Source organism: Panthera onca, chromosome C1 (genome assembly GCF_046562875.1).
Source record: "Panthera onca isolate mPanOnc1 chromosome C1, mPanOnc1 haplotype 2, whole genome shotgun sequence".
Lineage (NCBI taxonomy): Eukaryota > Metazoa > Chordata > Mammalia > Carnivora > Felidae > Panthera > Panthera onca.
The window spans coordinates 60,230,427-60,254,485 of record NC_138346.1 but is presented as its reverse complement, the minus strand read 5'-3'; the positions used below and the strand labels follow the sequence as shown (position 1 = coordinate 60,254,485).

General features: G+C 40.5%; 1 protein-coding gene across 4 annotated transcripts in view; it reads left to right on the top strand.

The window, feature by feature from the left end:
* The first annotated feature begins 6,687 nt into the window (after window positions 1-6,687).
* MAP3K20 (mitogen-activated protein kinase kinase kinase 20) overlaps window positions 6,688-24,059 on the top strand; it is a 187,202-nt gene continuing 169,830 nt past the window's right edge. The window contains exons 1-2 of one of the 4 annotated variants that reach the window (XM_060621687.3): window positions 6,688-6,887; window positions 19,737-19,929. In XM_060621687.3, coding sequence (XP_060477670.1) covers window positions 19,771-19,929 — 159 coding nt within the window. In that variant the 5' untranslated portion in view covers window positions 6,688-6,887; window positions 19,737-19,770. Of the gene's footprint in view, window positions 6,888-6,909; window positions 7,084-19,214; window positions 19,567-19,736; window positions 19,930-24,059 lie in introns of those variants that run through there. The other 3 variants (XM_081796365.1, XM_060621690.3, XM_081796364.1) reach the window with 3 other exon arrangements.

The window sequence follows — 24,059 nt, the reverse complement described above, 5'->3', positions numbered from 1 at the left end:
ATTCTCTGACTTGAAGGTAACATGTCTAAGCCTATTATAAAAAACAAAGTCACCCCAGATTCTCTAGGAGTCAGGGAGTCAGTGAGTAGATTTGTAAGAAAAGAAAATATGTACACACACTGACTCTAATATATATATTATCTTATCCTATATATATATTTAATACGTGAATGCAATATATATATATATATATATATATATATATATATATATATATAGGCATTCTCTTACTCAAAAAAAGATCTAGAATCTGTCTCTTTAGAACACTGATACTACACATAGGAAAATATAATATTACTGTTTTAATTTTTTCATGTAGAATATTTCTTGTATCAGTGGAAGAATATCCACTGAGAAAAAAGGCTTAATTTCCTTTTATAAATAGCTGTGGATTAGAGTACATCAATAGTTCTCTGCTGTGGCTGTGCGTTTAAAGCCAAGATGATGACTGTATTGAAAAAGAGGGAAGAGAAAATCAATAGATTATTGCTTCAATGGAGCTCACAACAGTGCTGATTAGAGAACACAAATGGATTGCATAATAGTAAAATAACTATAAATTGGGGATGGATTTAAGCCTATGTTAAGACCATTCTTAACTGCATTGTATCTTTAGAAAACATGCATTGAAATTACAACAGCAAATTAAATCTATTCGACCGCAAAATTTAATACATAAGAAATAGCATTTATTAATGATCTGGAAGAGGGAGTAAATAGCATGTTAATGAAATTTGCAGATGATACTAAATTGGAAGGTGTTACTAACAACAATGTGGACAGGAGTTTAATACAAATGGACCTTTAAAAGTTAGGGAAAGCCAATGGGAGCAAAAAAAAAAAAAAGGGCATACAGAACTTAGAAAAATATTCACTGGAAAAATTTCAACTTGAGAAACAATACTATAAAAGAAGTGTGGATGGAAAAGTGACTTTGAAATTTGATCAGGATTTCTGATTTTAATAAACTAGTTAATCTACTCTTGAGAGGTCCTAGACCAACTACTAGGAAAGAATCATTCCTTTACCCCTCCATCCCCTCTATAGGCAGACCAGAAGAACTATATTGCTCACTTGCAGGCCTTTGGGAGGTAAACAAAATGAAGAAAAAAGAGACCAGGTAAAATAGTTTTTAAAAATTGCATGTTGAAGACAAAGGAATAAGTAGTAAATAGGGAAGATACATGATTACATATTGGTATCATCATCTAATAGTGTTTACAATGAAGAGGGGCCATGAAAAATCTACAGATGCTTGAAAATTTTATATAAAAGCTGGTTGATGTCACTTGATTGTTTAAGAGCATTTATTCATTGGAACTAATAATTACCATATGAAATATAAGTCTTGCTTTTCCAGATATCAACAAATAAAAGAGTTTTCCTTCTCAATCACAGGTGCCCAAACCCAACAAATTTGTGATATCCTGAATGCCTTATGGGAAAATATCATTGGTCTTCCTAGAATGTCTGGAAATTTAATTTCAATTTGCTTTATCTAGAAAAATGGCAAGATGGGTTACCTGGAAGCTCTGGAGACACTAAGAAACTGAGTAATGTGTCTCTAATGTCCTACCAGCTCACCCGGGGCTAACCTATAGGTATCTGGGAATGAAAGCTTGGGTCTGCTTATTGAATCTGTTAAAGCAGAACCCTCATTTTCGGAAACATGACTATTTTCATCACTTTCTGTTTCCCTTAAGATTTCATCTTCTCCTTGAGTGGAATCTACCACTGCCACATGTGTGATGGAGGGAGGAGAGAGTATTCCTGGTGGCCAGGCGTGATGCCGAGAGTGAGAAGTGATGGAGGAAAACCCAGGGTAGGAGGTGGAGGTGCTGGGAGAGGGGCAGCGCCAGGCCCATGAAGATGGGGATAACGTTGGTGAGGAAAATCTGGATTAGGTCATGTGCCCTAAGGATCTTGGACTTGATTTAGCAGTCAGTGAGGTGTCAGCAAAAGTGGCTGAGTAAAGGTTTTTGAGTTTTGATATGATTCTTCTATATACTGTATTAGATATTCCTTCCAAATACATGTTATTCCCTAATAGGCACGCCTCCGGGATCTTCATCCAAAGTACAGAGAAGTTGGACAGGGCAGGATAGAGAACAAAAGGCCAGCAATATACCATTAGAAAGCCTTTGTAAGGGAACACTGTACCCTAAGTGACACCATTATTTCTGGAGTATACCTTTGAAGCTGTTGTCAATCTGACAGTAATTTACTGTATTATGTTGTCATCAAAATCCCCTTCTGATTTTGTCATGTTTCACTGAAGAAGTCCTCATTGTCCTCCGTGATTCCAGCAGAGAAGACTAGGTTTGTCTTGTACATCTTGATTTCAATGAATCCATGCCGGTTCTTGGTGTTCACATTCAAAGAAATTACCAGCTCTTCATCGAATCCTGGCATTTAATAATAACTCTAGGATCTTGCCAGAAAATCATATCAACTGTTACATATTTGGGGAAGAAGCATATGAGTTTCTTGCAGTAAAGTAGGGCTAAGGGCCAACAGGAGAGATGGCGAGGCCCAATGCTGAAAGGGTATAACAAGCTCAGTTATCATTCAGTCACATTTTAGATCTTGGATATTGAAGAAGAATAGCACAGCAAAGAATAGTAAAGAGTAAGCCGTGCATACAACTCAAGACCCGGGTATGTAGGCTTTTATCATCTCGCATGACCATCAGGCAGTATGGTCCCAAGCAAGTGACAGCTGCCTAGGGATAGCCTGGTACCATGTCCCAGATTTCTGACGTCTAGCAAAATGCTCTCCTTCCTGTTCTGGGCAGCTGACCGGTGATGCTGCGTCTTGAGGCACGCAGGACACAAAGGGGTGGATTCCCTCCAGCTCAAGGAGCACCTCAGACTCTCTAAAATAGCAGTTCTCAACGTGTACTTCTGGGAACCTCTTTAGTGAACCTGTAAAGTCAAATCTCATCTCCTAAAGATGCTAAGATGTTATTTTCACTGTGCTCTCTTACGAGTATACGGTCCAGTGGACTCTCCCAAAGGGTACGTGTGGTGTGATACCGGAATACAGGAAAAGCAGATGCAGATATGAGAATCCAACTTTCTTCTTTTAGGCCAGACATTAGAGAGGTTTGCAAAAGTATAAAACAGTGACACTCTTATCACTACTTTTTTTTTTTTTTTTTGGACAATATTTGTTTTTCATTAAAATGTGTTATTTAAGCAAGCATAAGTGAATTTTAAATACAGAGATTTCTGTTTTGATTTCTAATGTGATAAATATTGATAGAATTTACATAAACAAAAACTGTTTGGCACCCTCAAGCACTCGTTTAGAGTGTGAAGGAGTCCTGAGACCAAAATGTTGGAGAATTGCTTAATCTAAAAGAACAAGCTCTGAAGTCCACCTCTTGCTCCCTGAGGGAAGACAAGTTGCTAAAGCTTTCCAAGGCTTTTTCCTGCCCTACCGTGCAGGATGATGATTCGAACTGCCTGATAAGATGGTTGTGATGGAGAGTGTGTGGAAAACTCTTAGCTCAGTGCACAGCACATGAGCTCTCAGTAAATACTAGCCATCACTGTTGTTATTATCATGATTATTATTCTTGTTGCTACGGCTGCCACTGTTTCTACCGTCATGAGAACTATTACTCCCTCCTGGCCATGGCTTTACTCAGATATCTGTAGGATTTACTCCTTGAACTTGCTAAATGTTCTTGGGCCTTTGTACTTACTGTTCCCTTTGCCTGTGATACTTTTCCCATCTTTTTGTCCAGTAAATTCACTTCATTCTTCTCTTATGGACGTAGGGTTTCTTTGACCTCTTAGAATTGTGTTAGGTGCCCTGCTGTAATCCCACATCTTTGCCCTCTTAAGAGCACACCACAATATAATCACTTGTGTCTTTTCTGGCTTTTCCGCTGCGCTCAGCAAACTCCGTGAGAACAGAGACCACGTCTTGGTCACTGTTATGATCAGCGGCTCAGCACAGTGCCTGCCGTTCAGTAAATGCCAGTGGAACACATTTTGCAAAAGTCTCCTATTTCTCTTCTTTCCCTTCTGCTTGCTCCTTTCATGCCCTGGAACACCTAAGCAGGTTTGGTACCTGGAATATTCCTGTGAACTCGTAAGTCCTTACGTTAGATGTGAAAGCTAAGTTCCAACAGTGACCTGGGCTTCATTTGTGATTTGAAGGTAATGGTCGCTTATCTCAAAGGATGTGTGACCATGTGCCTTCATTTCCCAGAGTGGTGCAGGAGGTAGAACACCAATCATCGTGTAAAAGCTGGTCATTCTTAGCTATGATGAGACTACTCACAGTCTGCAATGGGGGACTGAGATGGCTAAAGAAAATGCTCCTGGGTACCAGCGTGCCTCAGAGCTCTGGTTGCTACAAACGGAGGGAAGGATAATCAGAATGCTTTCTTCCTTATAAATTGCCTTTCCTTCTATCCTTAATAGAATTTATGTCTGCACTTCTCTGATCTACTGATAGCTGGTGGCAGTCCCAGAATTTCTATTCAAGGGGAGCGTAGGGACAACGATCTGAATGGGGGGACCAGAAGACTTTTTTCTGTAAGCTCTATTTGCATAGTAAATATACTGTTTTTTACTGACATTGCATATTTATTTTGGAGGGTGTTCTTGGATATAAGAGGGTGTTAAGGACTCCCAATCCACCCCACTGCTGAGAGTACATCTATTTTTAGTGTGGAGGCATTTGAAGTAAAGGAATAGGAAGACTTGATAAGAGAGGTTTGACTAGGTCTCTTTTCTATTGCTATTTATATGTGTAAAGCTATGCAGGTGAGAATTAACCAATATATTCTCACAAAAAAAAAAAATTGAAAGTTTGAAAAAGCAGAGTCAGTCAGGCATGGGAATAAGCACTAGACTTTATTTATTAGGTCTGGGGCCCAAAGAGATCAATATAGTCTTAAGGAAAAGGGCAGCTTGACCAAAGAAGAGTCAGACTTGAGGCAACCAGTTTATCACACAACTATGTATTTATTTCAGCTATGGACAGAACATAAGATATGACCTCAAGGAACTTGCAACCTAATTGGGAAGACGAGAGAATGCTTACCAGATGATCATTTAAGCAGACTTGTGAAACTACTCTTGAGTGTTCACTGTTCCTGCTGGTTAGTCTCTTCACCTAATTAAGTAAGGAAAACAGAATGAAGGAAAAATGGATGGGTAGGAAAGGGGATGTGGTAAAAATATGAAGACTCTTAAGGCACGTGCTCCAAATTTAAAGTAATACATTCAGTTTTAAAGCTGGAGCCTGCGGCTAACATCTAACTGGGCCCTCTTATTTTGCAGAGGAGAAAACTGCAGCCTGTCTAGCAAAGTACCCCAACTGATAAGTGGCAGGACTAAACAGGAGCCAGGTCTCTGATTCCCAGTGTCCTTTCCGTCACAGTGCAGTGCCTTCGAAGGTGAGGTAGAGTGACTGGAGTCATGTTATGCCTGGGTCCATCCTGAAGTCTTACTTTCCTCTTTAATGTTTAGATGACTTTTAGAATTATGTGATCACCTACAACAGTAATTTTGTTAGCATGACAGTTTTCATCAATCGCAATTTCTCAGTTACCAAAATAGACTCCATCAGTGCTGAAATCCTGAGTTCTCACCACAGGGAAAATTCAATAACTTAAACAACAGGCTAGAGAGTTGTGTGTTTAGCTTATATTCCCCCATCCCTCCGCTTTCATATCTTCAACTGGCTGATGACTTACAATTGTATTTCTCTCATGACCTCTTTTCCGAATCTCTGTTTCATATTTCAACTGCTGCATCTCTACCTGTTTTTCCTCCCATGACCTGGAACTCAACAGGAAGCCAGCTTCTCCCCCACACATCCCTATTTCTGTCAATGACACCATCCTTCTTCCAGTCATCCAGGTCTGACACTTTGGCATCATCTCTGACTCTTTCCTTCTTCTCTTCTACCTCCCCAGTTTCTGTGGCCTCTTCCTGAAACATGGCTCTCAATTCCGTTCCTCCTTTTCGGGTTCCATTTTGTACACTCTTGCTCAGGTCCTCAGAATCCTATTACCACGTTGTGACAATATTGACCTCTCATGCTGCCTCCCAGTTTTGCTCTAGCAACACATCCTACAACCATGTGGGCTTCTCTCTCTCTCTCTCTCTCTCTCTCTCTAAATCACTGTTCAGACACAAGCACCTGTTTTAATGATTCTAGTTCTCCACAGTTCCCCAGTGCCCATGGATAATAAACCCCAAACTCAAACCCCTGGATAATGCTGCCAGTACCTTTTCGACCTCGGCTCACTTTTCCTCCACAGAATCATCCTTCCCAATCAACAATCACTTTTCTTCCCAATACCTTTTACCACCTGTTGCTCACACGTGAAAAGGATTCTAGTCTTCTCATCTGAACTCAGTTTTGTTAAAGTCACCAACCAGGGCAGCAGACCATGACCCCTCCTCACAATTCCGTAGGTATTTACTTACGGTTCCATCGCGGCAGCCTTCAGCCCTATCTCCTAGAAACATCTTTCCAGGTCTGTGCCCTTCCTTCCCAACTAGATAATTAACTCCTGCAAGGTATGAAGCAGCCTCCCATCTCTTTGTACTCCCAGCGCTTCTGACACAGTAAATATTTGTTGGAAAAGGACTGACTTGACCATACAAGTGGGGTCAACTTGTTAAAATGAGGTGAAGCTACCGAGAGGTCCACAGGCACGCCTCCCTCTCCCCTCCACGCGCTGCAGGGCTAGTGCGCTCCCCGCTCAGCTCCTCCATCCGGGGCTGCGGAGGCTGCCGGGGCGGACGGAATCCTCGGGGGTGCAGGCCCAGGAGGCCCGAGCGCTTCCCCACGCCCCGCCGGCCCGCTAGTCTGAGCAGCGGCGCGGGCAGGGAGGCCCGGCCGTTCCGCGCTCGGAGGTAGGTGGTGCTGTTGTCGCGACTGTCTTCCTCATTGGCGCGGGGCGGAGAGGCGGAATGTTCAACTCCTGACTCGGGCGGAAGCGTGGGAGCCGCGCGGGCCGCCGTCCTCTCGACCCCCGGTCGCCGTCCCTGCCCTCGCCGCGCGCGGGCCTCGGCGCCCCCAGCTGCCGCTCGCGCCCGGCCCGGAAGCCAGGTAAGGGCCAGGCCGGAGGCCGCGGAGGGCGAGGTGGGTCGGAGGCCCCTCGCGCTCGCGAGTCTCCCGGCGTCTCGGGGCCGAGGCCCTGACGGCCTGCGGGGCCCCGCTCGGCACCCTCCCCGACCCAGGGCCCTCCGGGCGGCTGCGGCCGGAGCGAGCGTTCCCGCCGCCCGCGGAGTTCCGCGCCGCGGCCCAGAGGGCCCAAAGTTCGGACCGGTCCCACGCAGAAGTTGGCGCCCGGAAGGGCGGGCGCCGCGTGTCGGGCTTTCTCGGCCCTGCGCTCGGCGCCGGCGTCGGGGGCCGCCGCCGGGGGCCGCCGCTTCCCCTCGCCGTGCGCCGGGCCCCCCGCCGGCCGAGCCCGCGACCCCGGGGCCCGAGCGCCGGCTTCTCAGCGGGCGAGCCGGCACCTCTGGGAGGCGAAACGCGAGTCTTCCAAATCAGGGCAGGGCGCGGGCCACTTCCCAGCAGAGGGCTGTGCTTGCGAGGAGAGACCACTAACTTCTGCTTTCCACCCGGCCCGGGCGGCTTCTTCCACCTCGAGCGGCCCTCCCCGGGACAGCGTGCGGCTCGCGCCGCCCGCACCCTCCAGCGGCCCTTTCTGCCACCGGCGAGGGTAGCTCCTACCCTACCCGGGTGTCCCTCGGCGACCCCCATGGCGTCCCCCGGTCCGCGGGCCCCGCGACCTGGCCCAGACCGGCAGGGCAGCGCTGAGGCCCCCGCCACGCCTCGCTTGCTCCTGACAGCTTGCAGACCGAGTTTGATACAGACCCGGCGAGATGGCTTCGAATTGCCTAAAAAACGGGGCGGCCCATTGTTAGATTGCTGCAAATGTGCGTTTCTGATGCGCCTCGAGATCTCTGCATAAGCACTGTTTATGGAGGACTTAATTAGTATTTTTGTTAATAACGAAAGCAACATCGTTTAGTGGCCCGCTCTGGATGATACTACAATAAGCAGCTCTCGATTAATAATGGTGTATTAGAATCGCCTCAGATGGTTGCTGAAGTATATTCCTGTTTTATCCCCGAACCTGTTTTACCGGGAGCCTTCTTGCTTTCCTGACCTCAGTTGAAGTGAGCAGTCAGGATGCAGTGGATCCCAACCCACAGTCACTTTTAAAGACAAAAATAAACAGGTGTTTCAAGACAGTTAATGATTTCTTTGTAGTAGGCCTACATCTCCACAGTGAAATTTCATGTCGTTTTTCGATTTTCAAAAAAGAATATGTGACAGCTACATTTTAATTATGGTTTTGGCCTTTGTTTAAAGTTCCGGCTACAGTAGTGAGAGATTTGGGAGATTGCAAATGAACGTGAATTTGGTTTGTTTGGAAACAGTGAATTAAGGTAGAGGAAAATGGTCTTATAAAGCAACGTGTACTCTTAGTCTTTCACAGCATAATTCCTACTATAACTTTTCTCGAGTTTTTTTTAACCTGGAAGATATTATTTAAATCAAACGTCATAATGGTAATAATTCCAGAGTAAATGACCACCGTGCAATGACAAGGGCCCTTGTCTAGGAAAGGAAAGATGATTGATCTCTTCTTACTCTTTTAGGGGACACTTAAGACACATTAAAGAGAGACAAAGAGAGAAATATCCAAATATTAAGCAGGAGGATTTGGATCTAAAAATGGATGGTCAAAGATCTTGGGAACTGAGGGACCTTCTTGCCAAATAAGGAAACTTGGCAAGCTGCTCTGTGTATTTTAAGTTAGCACAAGAGTGAGTGTTATTGGCAATATATTGGCTGAGTGCCTATCTGAAATGAGCAGTGAAACTGACTTTGACAGGGCTACCAAACTATAAACAGGAGTTATGAGGGGCGTGGAGTAAATAGTCTAGTCAGAGAAAACATTGGCGAAATTACAATGACGTTTCATGAAAAGAGGTCAGACATAGAGTGAAGCTATTAGTGTGGGGTAAAAGAGAAAAATGGACAGTTTTTAGAAATTGTTAGATTCAAAGAAAAGAGAGGAGAGAATCAATGATTTTTTTTTTTTTAAGCCAGAAAAAGGTGTTTTGTGGTGATATAGTACCTCTTGGAATAAGATAGCCTTATATCTGGATCCAGAGATACTGAAAATAAAAATCAATTTGGATCATTTGTTTTCCATTTTATTCTACCCAGGACAGATTGACAGGGAGGGTGTCTTGTCTATCTAAATGTAATAGGAACAGCTAAGGCACCTTTTGGTCTTACTGCAGGGAAGATTTAGGCTACTTCTTTCGTGGCTATTAACCTTGCCCCACTACACACAAATAAGCAGAGTTCCAGCTGTGACCAGAAAACTGTACCTGTTAAGGAAAGAGAGCTATAAATGCTAGAGCTTAGATTGGTCTGACTGATACATGGGTGCTTTTGTGTCAGACCCTCCTACGGACAGCTGAAGCATCGATTATGCCCTAATAGCAGTTAAATAATCCCAACACTGTAGAAGATTCTCTGAGAACAAAGCAGCCATGCTTTGCCACCCTAACCCCACGTCACAATTGCTAATAGGAAATTAAAGCCTCAAATGGAACTTCAGGTGGATGACAAGCAATCTAGTGATTATTGTAATAAGCAAAGTGTTTAAAGAAAACGGCAGATTAGAAGGAAGAGGCAGAATGATACAGTGAGAAAAAAGACATACGGGGGGAAAAAAAAAAAGATATGACTTTGAAGTCAGACCTGAGTTTGAATCCTAGTCATGTCGCTTGTAAGTTCAGCACTTGGCTTGGGCAACTTTCATACCCATCCTCAGTTTTGTCATGTGTACATTGGGCACAGCCTTCTTGCTGCACAAGCTTATGAGCATGTGGTAATGCTTGAACCAGAGCTTAAAACTTCAGCCACCATAACTGAATAGTAAGGAGTGTTTTCCACATTCTCAAATCAGACACAGAGCAGGCTGCTTGTCTCACCTATACCCAGGTAAGGCTTGCTCTTGGTAGCTGGCTCTGTTCCCAAATCATACTTCATGTGTGTATGCAGGGCTGGGAGGTTTTCATAGATACTCCCCTGCTTTGAGTATAAGGATTTGAAAAGCAGCTTTGTGTACCTCTGTGTTTATGTATAACTTTGAGATTTTTTTGGGAAAGAATATGAAAGTTAATGCATTTAAATATATGAAGAATTTGAAGAACTCAGGAGTTGTGTGACTAGGGGAAGATTATGACCTAGAAAAGCTAAACCAAAATTACTTGGAACCATTCTTAAAGCTGGCTTTGAGCACAGTTTATCTTCAGGGACTAACCTCCTTCTTTCTGGACTTTGTATAGGAAAACCAAGAAGAGAAGGCAAGAATCATTATCTAAAAGGTCATGGAAAAAGTCTGCTTATGAGACTTTTTTTTTTTTTTTAACCAAAGTATCCTATTGTGGAGAAGAATGTATTTCTTCAGGGATCCGTAAATATCCCCGTAAATAAAACAAAGACTCCCATATAAGCAAGCACTTTCTTTAAAATCTTGTATTTAATCTTAAAAACTCATGTGAATTTTGCATTCTCTTCTGTACTGTTTGACTTTACTGAACAAACCAGTACAGGCATGTATGGTCCCTTAGATCTTAAGGTAAAATTGACTTGTAGGAACTGATTTATTCATACACCTTCTGCACAGTGCTGGGTGCTCCACGTATGGGGGAGCGTGAGCCTCGTTCTGATAAATGAATGTGCGCCATTAAGCTTTGCAGCCCAGCCCACTGCATGGGGTAATGCAATTTCATTTTGCTGAGAAAAGAATAATAGTATATCATCATCCAAAGATTTTTTATTTTCTGTGGTTATACTGTGGCTTTCAGCATGAACAAAGCTTTTTGCCTTTGGAAGTGGGGGAGAGGGGAAAGAATAGTGGAAGGATAGAAATCTGGAATATGATGCTCACCTTTTCAACCTGTTTGGGAGGAGAAATTGAGGAGTATGGCCCAGTCATCTCCATTATTTCCATTACTGATGCTGATCACTGTTCCTTTACTTTGCCAGGGACTCTTAGGTTCATGACTGTATCCCTGAGAAAGAATACCATCCATACTTTGTAGTAGGTTGATTAGTCATAACATACTCATAGGGTTGGAGTAGGTCTTAAAAACCATTCATGCTGTTCTAGCTGTTGCAAGAATCTCCTATTCCACATGGCCACCTCCCATTGAACACTCTCAGCAATAGGCAGCTCACTACTAGACAGAGTGGCATATTTTCTTATTAGGTAATTCTAATAACCAGGAATTCTCTCTGTAGTTTTAGCTTTGTCTCTGGATCGATACATAATATAGGGTCTTCCATGGTCTTCTCTGGTTTTAGCAATCCCCATTTGCTGTCATCTTATGTCGAGGTTACTAGGTTTTAACTGTCATATTTACCCTTCTCAGGGAACATTTGTTCCAGGTAATTAGTCCAAGATGGTACCTGTTTGTTAGCAGCTAGGGTAGTCAGATACTTTCTATTTGACAGAAAATGGTGCAGCACAAGAAGCAGCACATTTGGGGATGGGTGAACCTGCTGACTGAAGTAAGCTTGGTTTATTCTTGTTTTCTCCACCACCTCCCCAAACATCTGTGAATTCCTCTTCCTGCCAACCCATGGAAATGTACTGTCTCAGTGCTCCTTTATTTTCTTCAGAGACTCTGGTCCAGCTTTCTTCTATGCCTCCAGTCGCTCAACACAACAAGCACCTCTGCCATGACCCATGTCATGGATTGTACCTACTCCATGTTGCCTAGTTGGGCTTCTATTTGAGCACAGACACATTTCCACACAGTATTTCTGTGCCATAAGTGCCCCTGTCTGCTACATTCCTGTTCCTCCAGTGTTTTGCCTCAAGTAACTGACATTTCTGGCAAGGAAGTATGTCATGGAAGTCTATTTTCATTAATTGAAATATTAAAGTACAAGTAAGAATGTTTCATTTAACTAGCTCGTTTTTATTTTAACCTTTGCTCTAATTAAAGGGGTTTGTTACTTGTATGATGAAGCATAGAGGAAAAAAAAATGAAACAATAGCTATTTTTTGGATTCTTAAAGTCTACTTCTCTCTGATATCCATGCCTAAAGATCCTATTCACTGAGTTCAGCCAGTTCTTTACAGGATATGCTGTTTTCCAGTAGAAGCCTTGGAGGAAGGAAGGGATATCTATGGTAGACACAAGTACTAGTTGGTTCTATTTGCAACCTAGTCTCCTCCAGCGAGTCTTACAGATCTTTTTTGAGTGATTTAAAAACAACAGTAGAACAGCAGTCCTGTTCCAGAATAGAATCTTAGAATCTTTGACCTTGCTCTTATGAACAAATACGCCAAACTCCAGCTTTCCCCATGCTTTGAAGATAAGACTTGTAGGAAAGAAATAGTTGTAGAACCATAATCCAAGTGGTATTGTTTTAATACACATGATGAAAAAGCATATTTTTATTATTGTATTCACTAATCTGTGGTAAAGACGCTGAAATAATACTAGCATAAATAAATATTAGAGCAACAAGGTTGGCAAAATAATTTGTCGAGAGCTGTTTTATAAAAGGGTTTTTTTTTTCTGGTCAGATTTAGGTCATAATAAAATAGTTTTTTTTTCTATACTGCGTCAAAAATAAACTTTTGTGAAGAAGGGAAAAAGGAAAATGTAAATTAGGGATAGAAAAAGAGGAAGAATCTGAATTCAGAAATCACAGGTCCATATAAACCTAAAAGAAAAATCCAGAAAAAGTCCAAAGTCCTATTTTCTAGTAAAGTTATTAGTCCTTTTATAAGGTGGGTTTAATTTTAAAAGAAGTTATGATTTACAGGTATTTAATGAAGCTGGTTGTAGTTTCTTGAATCCATTTGACATGTAGTAGATAAGATTTAAAGGAAGACAGTGGCCACCATGGAAGTAGGTATACTCTAGAAATGTACCAAGTGAATGCTATCATTGAATTAATAGGTCCTAAAAACTCTGGTATCTTAAAAAGTGCCATACACACACACACACACAAAAAAAACAAAAAAAAAACAACAAAAAAAAACTATCATCTTTTAATAACTTAGTCTCATATGAAAAAATAATTTAAAAGAAAATTATAATTACTTAATAAGATCTTGCAAAAATAGCCAAAACCAAAAGCAGCAAACAGAGCAGTGAGAAAGAATTAAAACATATGCACATAAGAAGGATTCATGGACCAATAGTACATTTATCTATTAATCATTGCTCTGCAAAACTAATGGAGATACAAAACAATTCTGAAAACACAGGGAGGAAAACTGAGGAAAGCATACCCAATGGTGAAAGCTGAAGGAGTAGATGACTAAATATTAAATATGGTAACAAGACTTATAAAGATAACTTGAGAAGCATAATTTCCATGTATTGAGTATTGTGTACTAGGTGCTGGGCACTATGCCAGGCACTTTCATGGCATCTCTTACTCCCCAGCAACTATGCAGGATGGGTATTATTTCCAGTGAGAAAATGGAGGTCAGAGAGGTACAATGCCTGGGCCAAGGTCTAACAGCTAATAAGCTCAGATTCACTAATGGATCTAATTGGGGTGCTTCCCCTGGACCATGCTGCTTTTGTGTTGGAATAGTGGTATTTGGAAGTAAGACTCATTAAAGAAGTCAGGTAATACTCTGCAAACTTCATAATTTTGAGCTAGCAACTTGAAGACATTTGATAACAGAATGGAAGAGATTTCAGATTTTTTATTTATCGGGTTGGAAATGTCAGGGTCAGAAAATGTGATTGGTTCAAGGTTACCAAGAGCTAGAGGCAGAATTCAAACTCCTATCTATTTAATCTTAAATCTTGTTTTTTTAATGTTAGAACGTTAGTCTTTTTTGTTTTATTTTGTTGTTTTTAATTCAGGACCAAAGTCCATTTTTTTTGGACTTGAAAGCTGAAAACTTTAAAGTCAAATAATACTCCACTTAAGGTTTTCTGCCTCCATATAGTTTCACTTTTGATAGTTCATTGATGGTAACACACACACACACACACACACACACACACACACGTATATGTTTGCTTTCAGCAATTTCGTAGTTAAAAATCTTTTTTAAATTTCAATTTTAAGAAAATTTTTAAAAATTGAAAAGGTTTGTCTTACTATTCAAGTACTCAAACGATTGGACTCAACCATCACATTAGTGATTTTCAACATTTTCAGTGCTATGACACCCTGTTATGCTCTGAGTTTTGTGCTGTCCCTGCTCTAACTTACCCATCAGTGCTGTGTGGTAGATACTTACTAATATTTAAAGCAGCTGTGAGAGTTTAGGAAACAAGTTAAAATGCTAGCAAATTAGGACTGGGTATTGTTGCATGGAGAAAAATTGCCTTTCTTGTGTAAAAGCAATTATTTTATTTTTTTTTTTTTATTTTTATTTTTTTTTTTATTTTTGGGACAGAGAGAGACAGAGCATGAACGGGGGAGGGGCAGAGAGAGAGGGAGACACAGAATCGGAAACAGGCTCCAGGCTCCGAGCCATCAGCCCAGAGCCTGACGCGGGGCTCGAACTCACGGACCGCGAGATCGTGACCTGGGTGAAGTCGGACGCTTAACCGACTGCGCCACCCAGGCGCCCCAAAAGCAATTATTTTAACATGGCGGGATATAAACCTTTGATTGGGTATACCATGTAAATACATTTATATAGATGACTCTTATTATTAAATTTATGTGTATTCACTGGAGAACACATCTGAAAAATTAGAATGTGATTTGATCAGGTAACAGTCTTCCCCAAGATGCTGTAAGTATGATTAATCAGCAACTCACATTTGCCATTCTTCTGATCATACGTTGATCCTCTTAGAATAATGATTTTAAATTAAAGGGAGTTAGCTCAAGGGGAAAAATAAATATACAGGTATCTTCTGCTTTTCGAAAATTTGCATTATACCACTTTGCTTTATGGAAGACCTATATTAGTACCTATTTTTGCTAACAGAAAGAAATCTGAAGAGGATTTTCACTTTTAGGGAAAAAATGTGAAAAGGGAAAATTGCATTCAGCATTTGTTTTGCAGTGAGCTCTTGTAGAGGCAGCACGTACCCTGAGCTTCTCTCCCTGGAACCACGCTCAGCATCAAGCCGTCATAGCTTTGAACTGTGTTTGAGAGCATCTGTACTTTATTTTATCTTGATTTATTTTGTGCATCCATTAACAAGATGTGTCCTGAGGTATCAGAAAAGCCTTAAGAGGGGTTACTTTTTGGGTCCGGAAATATTCAAAAATTTTCCATGTAAATTAATGGCAGTTTCTTTTTTGCTTTACAGCATTTTGGCTAACAAAAGATTTCATGGGAAGGCTGTACTTTTAGATAGCTGGGGAAACCTATACGTGGTCTGATACTCATGTAGACGGCAATGGGAATCTCAATTAGGTTTTTCATCTCAGTCCATGATGTTTGGCCCAGCTCGCTGGAATTAAAACCTGTGCTCCTATACCCCAGAATTGTTAGTCTCTTCCATAATAAGATGGGACTTAATTTTTTATGGTCTCAGTAAAACATTCAAATAATTACATAGTCCCATTCATACATAGCTCTTTTCCAAATGGCAGGATGTATCACAAAGTGAGTAACAGTGATTCTGGGGAAGAATATGATTAATTGCCTCATCTTGAGGAGTGAAGGTCCTGGAGAACTCCACTTCTCCTAGATCAACTTCCTCTGGCACTTTTAGATCAGTGTCAAATGTAACTGATCCTACCTCCGTTCATCCATATTCCCTGGACTTGCTCTGTACCTGAGGTTTAGATTTATTCATATTGATATCATCCTGGTTCAGATCTCTAGGTTTGTTTTGAAAAGAATTTCCTTCCTTCTTCCTCCTCTTCTTTTTCCTTTGGACTCCTAGACACCTTATTCTGAAGTCCAAACATTTTATCCTCAGTTTCCCAAGCATCCCAGGCAGTAGTTTCCAAATTAGGATTTGCCTCATAATCCTCTGGGGGAACTTGTAAAAGCAACAGTTCTCAGATTTTAGTCTGATTGGAATCTTTCTAGCTGCAAAAGATAACAGAAGAATAGCCAGAAACTATTTATTCATTCATTTGTTCATTCAGCAATTTTTGAATGGAAAAAATTCAGTGCAATTGTATCTGGCTGTGTACTAGGTGCTTAAGAAGATCCAGATGTAAATGGAAATGGGTTTTGCCTTTAAGGGATTTATGGTCCCTTAAAGGTGGGAAGTAAGTGGGAAAGATGAATAGGTAAAGAAAGGTGCTAAGGCACAGAGGGAGAATTTAATTCTGCTCACGAGACTTGAAACAGATAGTTAGGGACAGGAATTTCCTGAGAAGAGAAAGACGTTCAAAGCAGAAATCCCTTATGCAAAGGAAAGGAGATGTGAGAGGGGTAGGAGTACCATGTACTGGTAACTGCAAGGAGTTCCCCATGTGTGCAGGGAGAATGAGAAAACAAGAAGCAAAAGTAGCTATAAGTGGTAAAGGAATAACACAAGAAAATTTCCCAGAATTAAAAGACGAGAGTTCGCTGGGAGTACAGGCTGAGAGAGTTCACCGAATGTCCTCCCAATGAATGAAAAAGATTCATTCCTAAATATGCCCTATTAATCTCGGGCATCCAGAGATGAATACAGGGTCCTAAAAGCTTTCAGAGAGAAGGTAATAGTGTGAAAAGGATTAGTTAGTTACCAGAGCAGTATCAGGCTGCTTTACAGCCACATTAGAAATTAGAAGACTATGAAGTAATACTTTTAAAATTATAAGGAAAATTATTTCCTACCTAGAATTGTAAACTCAGCCAGGCTACCAATGAAGACATTTTAGGACACACAGATTCTCAAAAAATTACATTCTGGGTACTCTATTAGGTTGCTAATGGGAGATACACACTGTCAAAACAGAGAAACCAGGGAATTCTAGAACAGAGGGGTTCTCACAGAGGAGAAGGTAAAGGAAATTTTAGGATGATCGTGAAAGGAAGTCCCAGTCCAAGTCAGGCCTAGAGAACAACCATTCCAGCCAGATTGAATTGAGATGAAGAGTATAGGAGGAATGTCTTTAAGAAAAAAATAGAACAACCTCCCCCAAATTACCTGATATTTTTATTTTATTGAGAGGAGTTTTGCCATTCTTAGGATAGTTTAATGAGGTGAATAAGTGCTAAGTATTTAAAAAGCTAAGCAAATAACAAAAACAGAGCAACTAATAACTCTGGGAGAAACAAAAAGTTGTCCAAGAAAGGAAAAGTCATTGAATCCTACAGAGCATTCCTAGGAATATTTACTTTGTCAGCCTACTATTGACTTAACTAGATGTTACAATATAGTTGGAAGCTGGGACGATTGGGCAAGTGTGACATATTTCTATGCAAAGAGGTGAAGGGGGTATATGAGAACTAAATTCTTTTTTCCACAAGGAGAAGTTAATAGATAACATCTGAAATGGAACAATCAAGAAATAGCAATATGATCACACTTTTTAGAAATACAGAGGTAAATAGCAGAAGAAAATGCTAAAGGAGTTGAAATTAGTTCCCTCTGGAGAGAGAATAAGGTGTGGGGAGGGGTGGAGCAGGAGAGTTCTATTTTTTTATTACAAGCTTTGTAGTCCCATTTTATTTTATACTTTGATAAAAATAAAAGCAATTAATAACAATATAGATGGACGTAGCATCTGTAACGTGGAGGGAATCTTGCAAGTGGTGCTTTGCCTTTTATTGAACAAACTTCTTAGCTTGCATATTCTATGTACCTACCTTTGGCACATTCCTAAATTTTTTCCAAACTTTCTTCTTTTCTATGATTAACTGAATGTGAACTGAAACAAAAGTTAGTAAGGTGAATTGTTGACTTACATATGTATAGACTAAGGCTGGATGCTATGGGCTTCCCCCCAACCCACCCCTGTATTTTTGTGTAGACAGTAAGCTTTTAAACTTTAGGATAAATAAACAGTCTTCTCTCTTGCCTTCTCCCCAAAATAGAGCAGAGTTTGACTGTAAGAAATCAGCACTCTTGAGGTGTCTGGCTGGCTCAGTAGGTAGAACATGTGACTCTTGATCTTGGGGTCGTGAGTTCAAGCACCACATTGGGCTTAAAAAAAAAAAAATCAGCATTCTTCAGTGACATGATGTTCCTAAAATGGGATTGCTAGTCAGCTGCACATTAAGATCTCTGAGCCGACTGTGGACATCACTCAGCAAAGCTTCAAGTTGTTTATGAAGAAATTTTGTCAATTTTATAGATACAAACTGTCCCCTCCACCTTTTTATTTTGAAAATAAACCCCACAGAAAAATGGAAAGAATAGTGAAACACTCATATAACTTTTGCCTAGAATCACTAGTTCTTAACATTTTGTTACATTTGCTTCCTCTCTATGCCGGTGCCCTGTTTTTAGAGATTAAGGAGCAGGGGTTTGAACCATTTTAAATTAAGTTGTAGGTATAATGCTTAAATATGTCTCCCAGTAGATCTCCCAATAACAAGGACATCCTCCTACTGAACCAGAATACTATTATTATCCATGGATAAGATAATAATACCTAACATATAGTTAGTGTTCAATTTTCTCTAAAATCCCAATAATACTTTCTGTAGATTTTTTTTATTCCAGAGTCCAGTCAGTGTTCATTCATTGCATTTAGTCATCATATGCTAGAAGTTTTCCTTTTTTTTTTTTTTTAAGTCTCTCATGACTTTGACAGTTATGAAGATCCCAGACCAGTTGTTTTGTATACATATGCATTTGTCTTTCTGCACCCTCACTGTGAGATTCTGGTAAGAATCTGTATACAAACTTTTGTTCTCCACCTGCTTTTTATGCAGGTTCAACATTTTAGTGCTTTATTTTCTTGCTTTCTTGTTTTGTTTGTATGTTTTTGTTTTGTTTTTCCTGGGAATCTGTGGTTTGGCATGTGGTGTAAAGAATGACCACTTACCCAGAGAATAGTAAAACTCCTTAGACTGCAGAAAATGTCACCGTAATAATCTCTGGGAGAGGTAATCTGTTCCTCTGGAAACAACATAATATTTTTTTTTTTTTTACACTCTTGGCAGAGGTTTTGGATGACTTAATATTGTAATCAAGGGCAAATTTTCTTCTCTTTAATTAAGTCCTGCTACAGTATACAGTCCAGGGAGCCACTTGTGGAAAACACTTGGCCAGCTTTGCTATCCCTGAGCTGAACGCTTGCTTTTGGAATCTAAACACTGTATGTGTGTTCCCTCTGCGCATTTGGGCTCTCCTTGGGGCAGGATGCTCCGTTGCTTAGGTGATGTATATTTCGTGTGAAGTGAGCACACCGTGGGAGAGCCGGCATACCTCACATGCCGGGAGAGCTATGCAAGTTTGCTGTGGAAAGCATGCTTCCTGTGTGTCAGGGCTCCCTCATAGACCTGGTGACACAGTAGCCTTTAGGCAGAGCTCCTTGGGATGTGCAGGAAGTGCCGCTACAGGTTTTGTCGGGGGAGAAATCTGAGCCATTGCTCTGTGAACAGCTGTGTTTCAGAGCCTGGACAAGTTGCTGTCAACTTTTGCATGGGCTGCCGGGGTAAGTGTTTTCATTTTGATTTGTTTATAGCCTTGTTGTTCTTGTTCCTGAGTCCTCAGGGTTCTTTCTGGAAGTTTCACAGTGCTTGTTACACATTACCTACAGCAGCATTCAGAGGATTTGTTCTAATATGTTTATAATCCAACTTTTCTTTTTCTCTGTCTCTGCAGGTTTTGTGGAAGTCTAATACTTCGTCATTATGAGATGTCGTCTCTCGGTACCTCCTTTGTGCAAATCAAATTTGATGACTTGCAGTTTTTTGAAAACTGCGGTGGAGGAAGTTTTGGGAGTGTATATCGAGCCAGATGGATATCCCAGGACAAGGAGGTGGCTGTAAAGAAGCTGCTCAAAATAGAGAAAGAGGTAAGGCCTTTCCCTGCTCTCAGAACTGGTGGCGATTGCACTTATGTAAGCTTTTCCACAGAGTCAGAGGTCACAGGCTGCCGGGGACCTAGCGAGCGAGGCCTTTGGGGCCGATCCATGAGGCTGTTTCCCAGTTTCCATTCTGGGAGCCCCATAAATAGAAATCACGGCCGCATGTGCTTTAGGGTTGAGTTCTAAGGGTCATCTGCACGGAGAGTGTTTCCTTCCATGGCATGAAAGACCGAATGTTCTCTGAGCTCTCTCTTCGAGGGGAAGGTGAGGTTTCAGACCTTCCTTGGCTTCAGGCTTTTCTTTTCCCTAGGTCAGCCGAGAGGGGTCAGTAAAGAGTAATGTGTGAACATTTTATTCCCTTTTTATTTTGGGTTTCGTGAATCTGTGGTTATCAGGAGTTGTCTTTTAAAAACTAAAAAGCATTGTTTTTCTACTGAAATATAAACAATACCAGCTTCTTGGATTTCACCTCTACTTGAAGCCAACAGTGATGGTTTTTGTTTAATGAAGAATTAACAGATGCTGGACAGAGAGCTGTCTTCTTTGTAAAACCAGAAAAGGGTCTTGGTTTCCAGAGTCTGGGGCTTAGGCTGGTCCTAGTGGGCCCTTCATCTTCCTTAGGAATATGACACAGCTTGGTCCCCATGTTCAGTTTGGTACCTGGAGGATGAAGCTAATTGTGGAGCTGACCTGCAGGCATGGCGTTGATAGCTTTTAACAGCTACCCTCTGGAGCTTGTTTTGGTCATTTCTATTTATGTCCTGCTTGGGTTAATTATTGTTTTTTTTTTTTTCAATGTCTGTTTTTAAAGTGAACTTTTCTATAAATACATTTTAATCTCCCCTGAATGGTTTCATTTTTTTTTTCATTAACTGCTGTCAGTGAACCGTAGCAATTGATTAGAGAAGGAAACCCAAATGGCAGCACTTTGTGGCGTTTCCTCCCAGCAGTGCTGTGTGACTGTGTGATCACCAGCTGAGTTTCCAGTTGTTGAAGCCAGGTCAGAAGGACTAAGCTATTTCTGCCTTGGGGTACCTATAGGTTGTGGAAAGCATTAAGGAGCCCATATGTGCACAAAACGGGAGCATGCTTTGTATAGAAAGTTTCCTCCCCCTCATTTCTTGATCAACACATTTTTCGTAGTAGCCAAATAGTAAAACCATGTCTTACTCTGGATGGAACCTAGCTTCGTTTATCTAGTGAACTCTTTAGTCCTTTATAGGTAAACATTATTGTACCCATTTTATAGATGGAGAAATAGAGGTTTGAAAAACATAGTAAGCTTCCTCAGGAGGGACAAATGAATTCCAGGAAATCAGACCCCCTGTTCTGTAGTTCTCAATTCCGAAACCTGTAGGTGACCAGGTTAGATGGAAAATAAACCAATTCCATCAAATTCATATTCAAAAAAGTATATAAGGATGCTAATATTTGTAAGCATTAGGTCATGCATGCTTAAGTACAACAAGCATGTTCTTATATGATTGTTGGATGCGACACTTTTTGAGTTATAGAACAGATTTTGACAGGAAAACAGTAATTGCTGTGTTCACTCCACACCTCCCCCCACCCCATACATAGCGCCTTTGTTTTGTTTTGTTTTGTTTTCTAATCTTTAAGGAAGCTAATAGAATGACCTAGGAAAGCACAGGGGTGAAAGCAGGAATTGGAAAATGCCAAGTCCTGCTCTCATGTAGGTATTTAACCTAAATGGTTATCGTTCAGAAACTGAGTGGATTGTAGTAAACGGTAGGAGCATAACTCATAAATTTTAGGAAAAACACAAACTCAGTTTCAGCTTTGGGGCTTGGTTTAGCCAGTGATTGCCAGTGATAAAGAGACATGGTAAATTATTGCAAAGCATCCCTCCTTCTTGAATCAACAGGAGTTTAAGATGTAAAAAATTTTGGCTAGGGGTTGGGAGGTATTGGAAAGGAAGTATGCATTTCTTAGTTTGATTTTTGTTCTACTTTGTGAACTATGTATTGGCTTGCTGGCTGGGTGTTTTCTAAGTAAGATAAAAGCAGTAAGCTCTAGATGTTTTTCCAATGTGTAGATTCAGTCTTCTGTTTCTTGGTCACTTTTTCGCCAAGAAGCAATGGGACATTTAATAATATGTTTGCAGCTCATTCACGTACCTCTTTAAGGTGACTTGATATCTGATGAAATATGTTTTATGAACTTAGTGAAAGGTGGAGAAAATATTTATCAGACTCCCTTAACTTTGCTTATGTGAGGGGATAGGAGACCTTTGTTTTTGCTTTTTTTTTGTAGACCTCTGATTTAGTGAGTATGTATTACTTTTCTCTGCTTTAGTGAGTACATATTACTTTTTTAATTTAGAAGAAAAGAAAGAAAAATGGAATTTACTTAAAATCTAGGTAGTTCTTTAAAACTTAATTAAAAAAAAAAAAACTTTTACACCTAGGGAAAACCTCCAAGAATAGTACCGTGAACTCTAGCTTATCCTTTCCCTAGAATCACCACTAATTAACATTTTTCAGCATTTGCTTTCTTTTTATATATCAAGTTGTATGTATTCCTATTTTATTGAACCATGAGAGTAAATTGTAGATGCTGGTATATAACATCTGTATTTCAGCATCTCCCAAGAATGCAACCATAATACAACTATCAAATCAGAAAATTTAACATTGATGCAATAATATTACCTACCTCACAGTCTATATTCAGATTTTGTCAGTTGTCCCAGTAAGGGCTTTTTATGGCAATTTTTCAACCCAGGATCCAATCAGGATCACATATTGTGTTTAATTTGTATATCTGTTTAATTGAACAGTTTCTCTGCCTTTGTCTTTTAAACTTTGACATTTTTGAAGAGTATGGGATTGTTGGGTAGAATGGCCCTCATTTTGGGTTTATCTGATTTTCCCTTCCTTTTGCCTAGTTTAAGATAATGTAGTTTTGGTAGAAATATTTCATAGGTCATATGCCCTTGGCATATCTTAATGGGAGACTATGATGTCAGTTTGTCTTGTTATTGGTGATACTAATACTTTTGAACCTTTGATTAAGAAGGGTTTACCCAATTTCTCTATAGTAAAAATACCCTTTTCCGAAAACTCTTTGTAATTAATCATTAAGCTGTTGGAAGATACTTTGAGGCTATGTAAACATCTTCTTTCAACAAGTGTTACCCAATGCTTTTAGCATCTGTTGGCAATTCTTGTTTGAACCAGATGTTATTATGACAGTTACTATGTAGAAAGAAAAGTTCTAGCATAAATGAGAGCCTTCCTTTCTTTACTTATTCACCCATTCATTTGTTTATTGTTTCATTGTGGACTTACGGATTCTTTTTCAAATTGAAAATGTACCATTATATTACTGTTGTTACTTTCAAGCTTAAATTGTCCCAATTGAGCAAGTAAGAGTCCCTTCAAGTTAGCTCCTTTACCCTTTGGTATGTCTCCGTCACTTTTTAGCATTTTTTTTTACTTCCTGGCACAAGATTTTCCAGGCTCATCTAGTTCCTACTTCATTCCCGGAATCATCCATTTCTTCAAGAGTCCCTGATCCAGGGTACCAGAATTGGGACTGTGATATTTAGAAACCAAGATTTGGATACTAGTTTTGCATATTGTAGACTTTCTTTTAAAAAAGAGCCTTTATGGGGTTCCTGGATGGCTCTGTGGGTTAAGCCTCCGACTTCGGCTCAGGTCATGATCTCACGGTTTGTGAGTTTGAGCCCCGCGTAAGGCTCTGTGCTGACAGCTCAGAGCCTGGAGCCTGCTTCAGATTCTGTGTCTCCTTCTCTCTCTGCCCCTCCCCAACTTGTGCTCTGTCTCTCTATATCTCTCAAAAAATAAATAAATGTAAAAAAAAAAAAAAAAAGAACCTTTGTTCTTTGGGAGAAAGAATAGTTATAAATTTTACTTATGGAAGCATTTAATTCAAACGTTAGCTATGATCTGTGATACACTCCTGTTAGGAGTGTAAATTGGTAAGCTTCTTGGAAAGAGATTAGCAAAATGCATCAAAATTTTTAAAATATTTACTTTCTTTGAGCCAGAAGTTTTACTTCTATGACTTCATACTAAGGAGGTAGTCAGAGATATGCAGAAAGATGGCTACAGTAGCTGCTCATCTCAGATGAT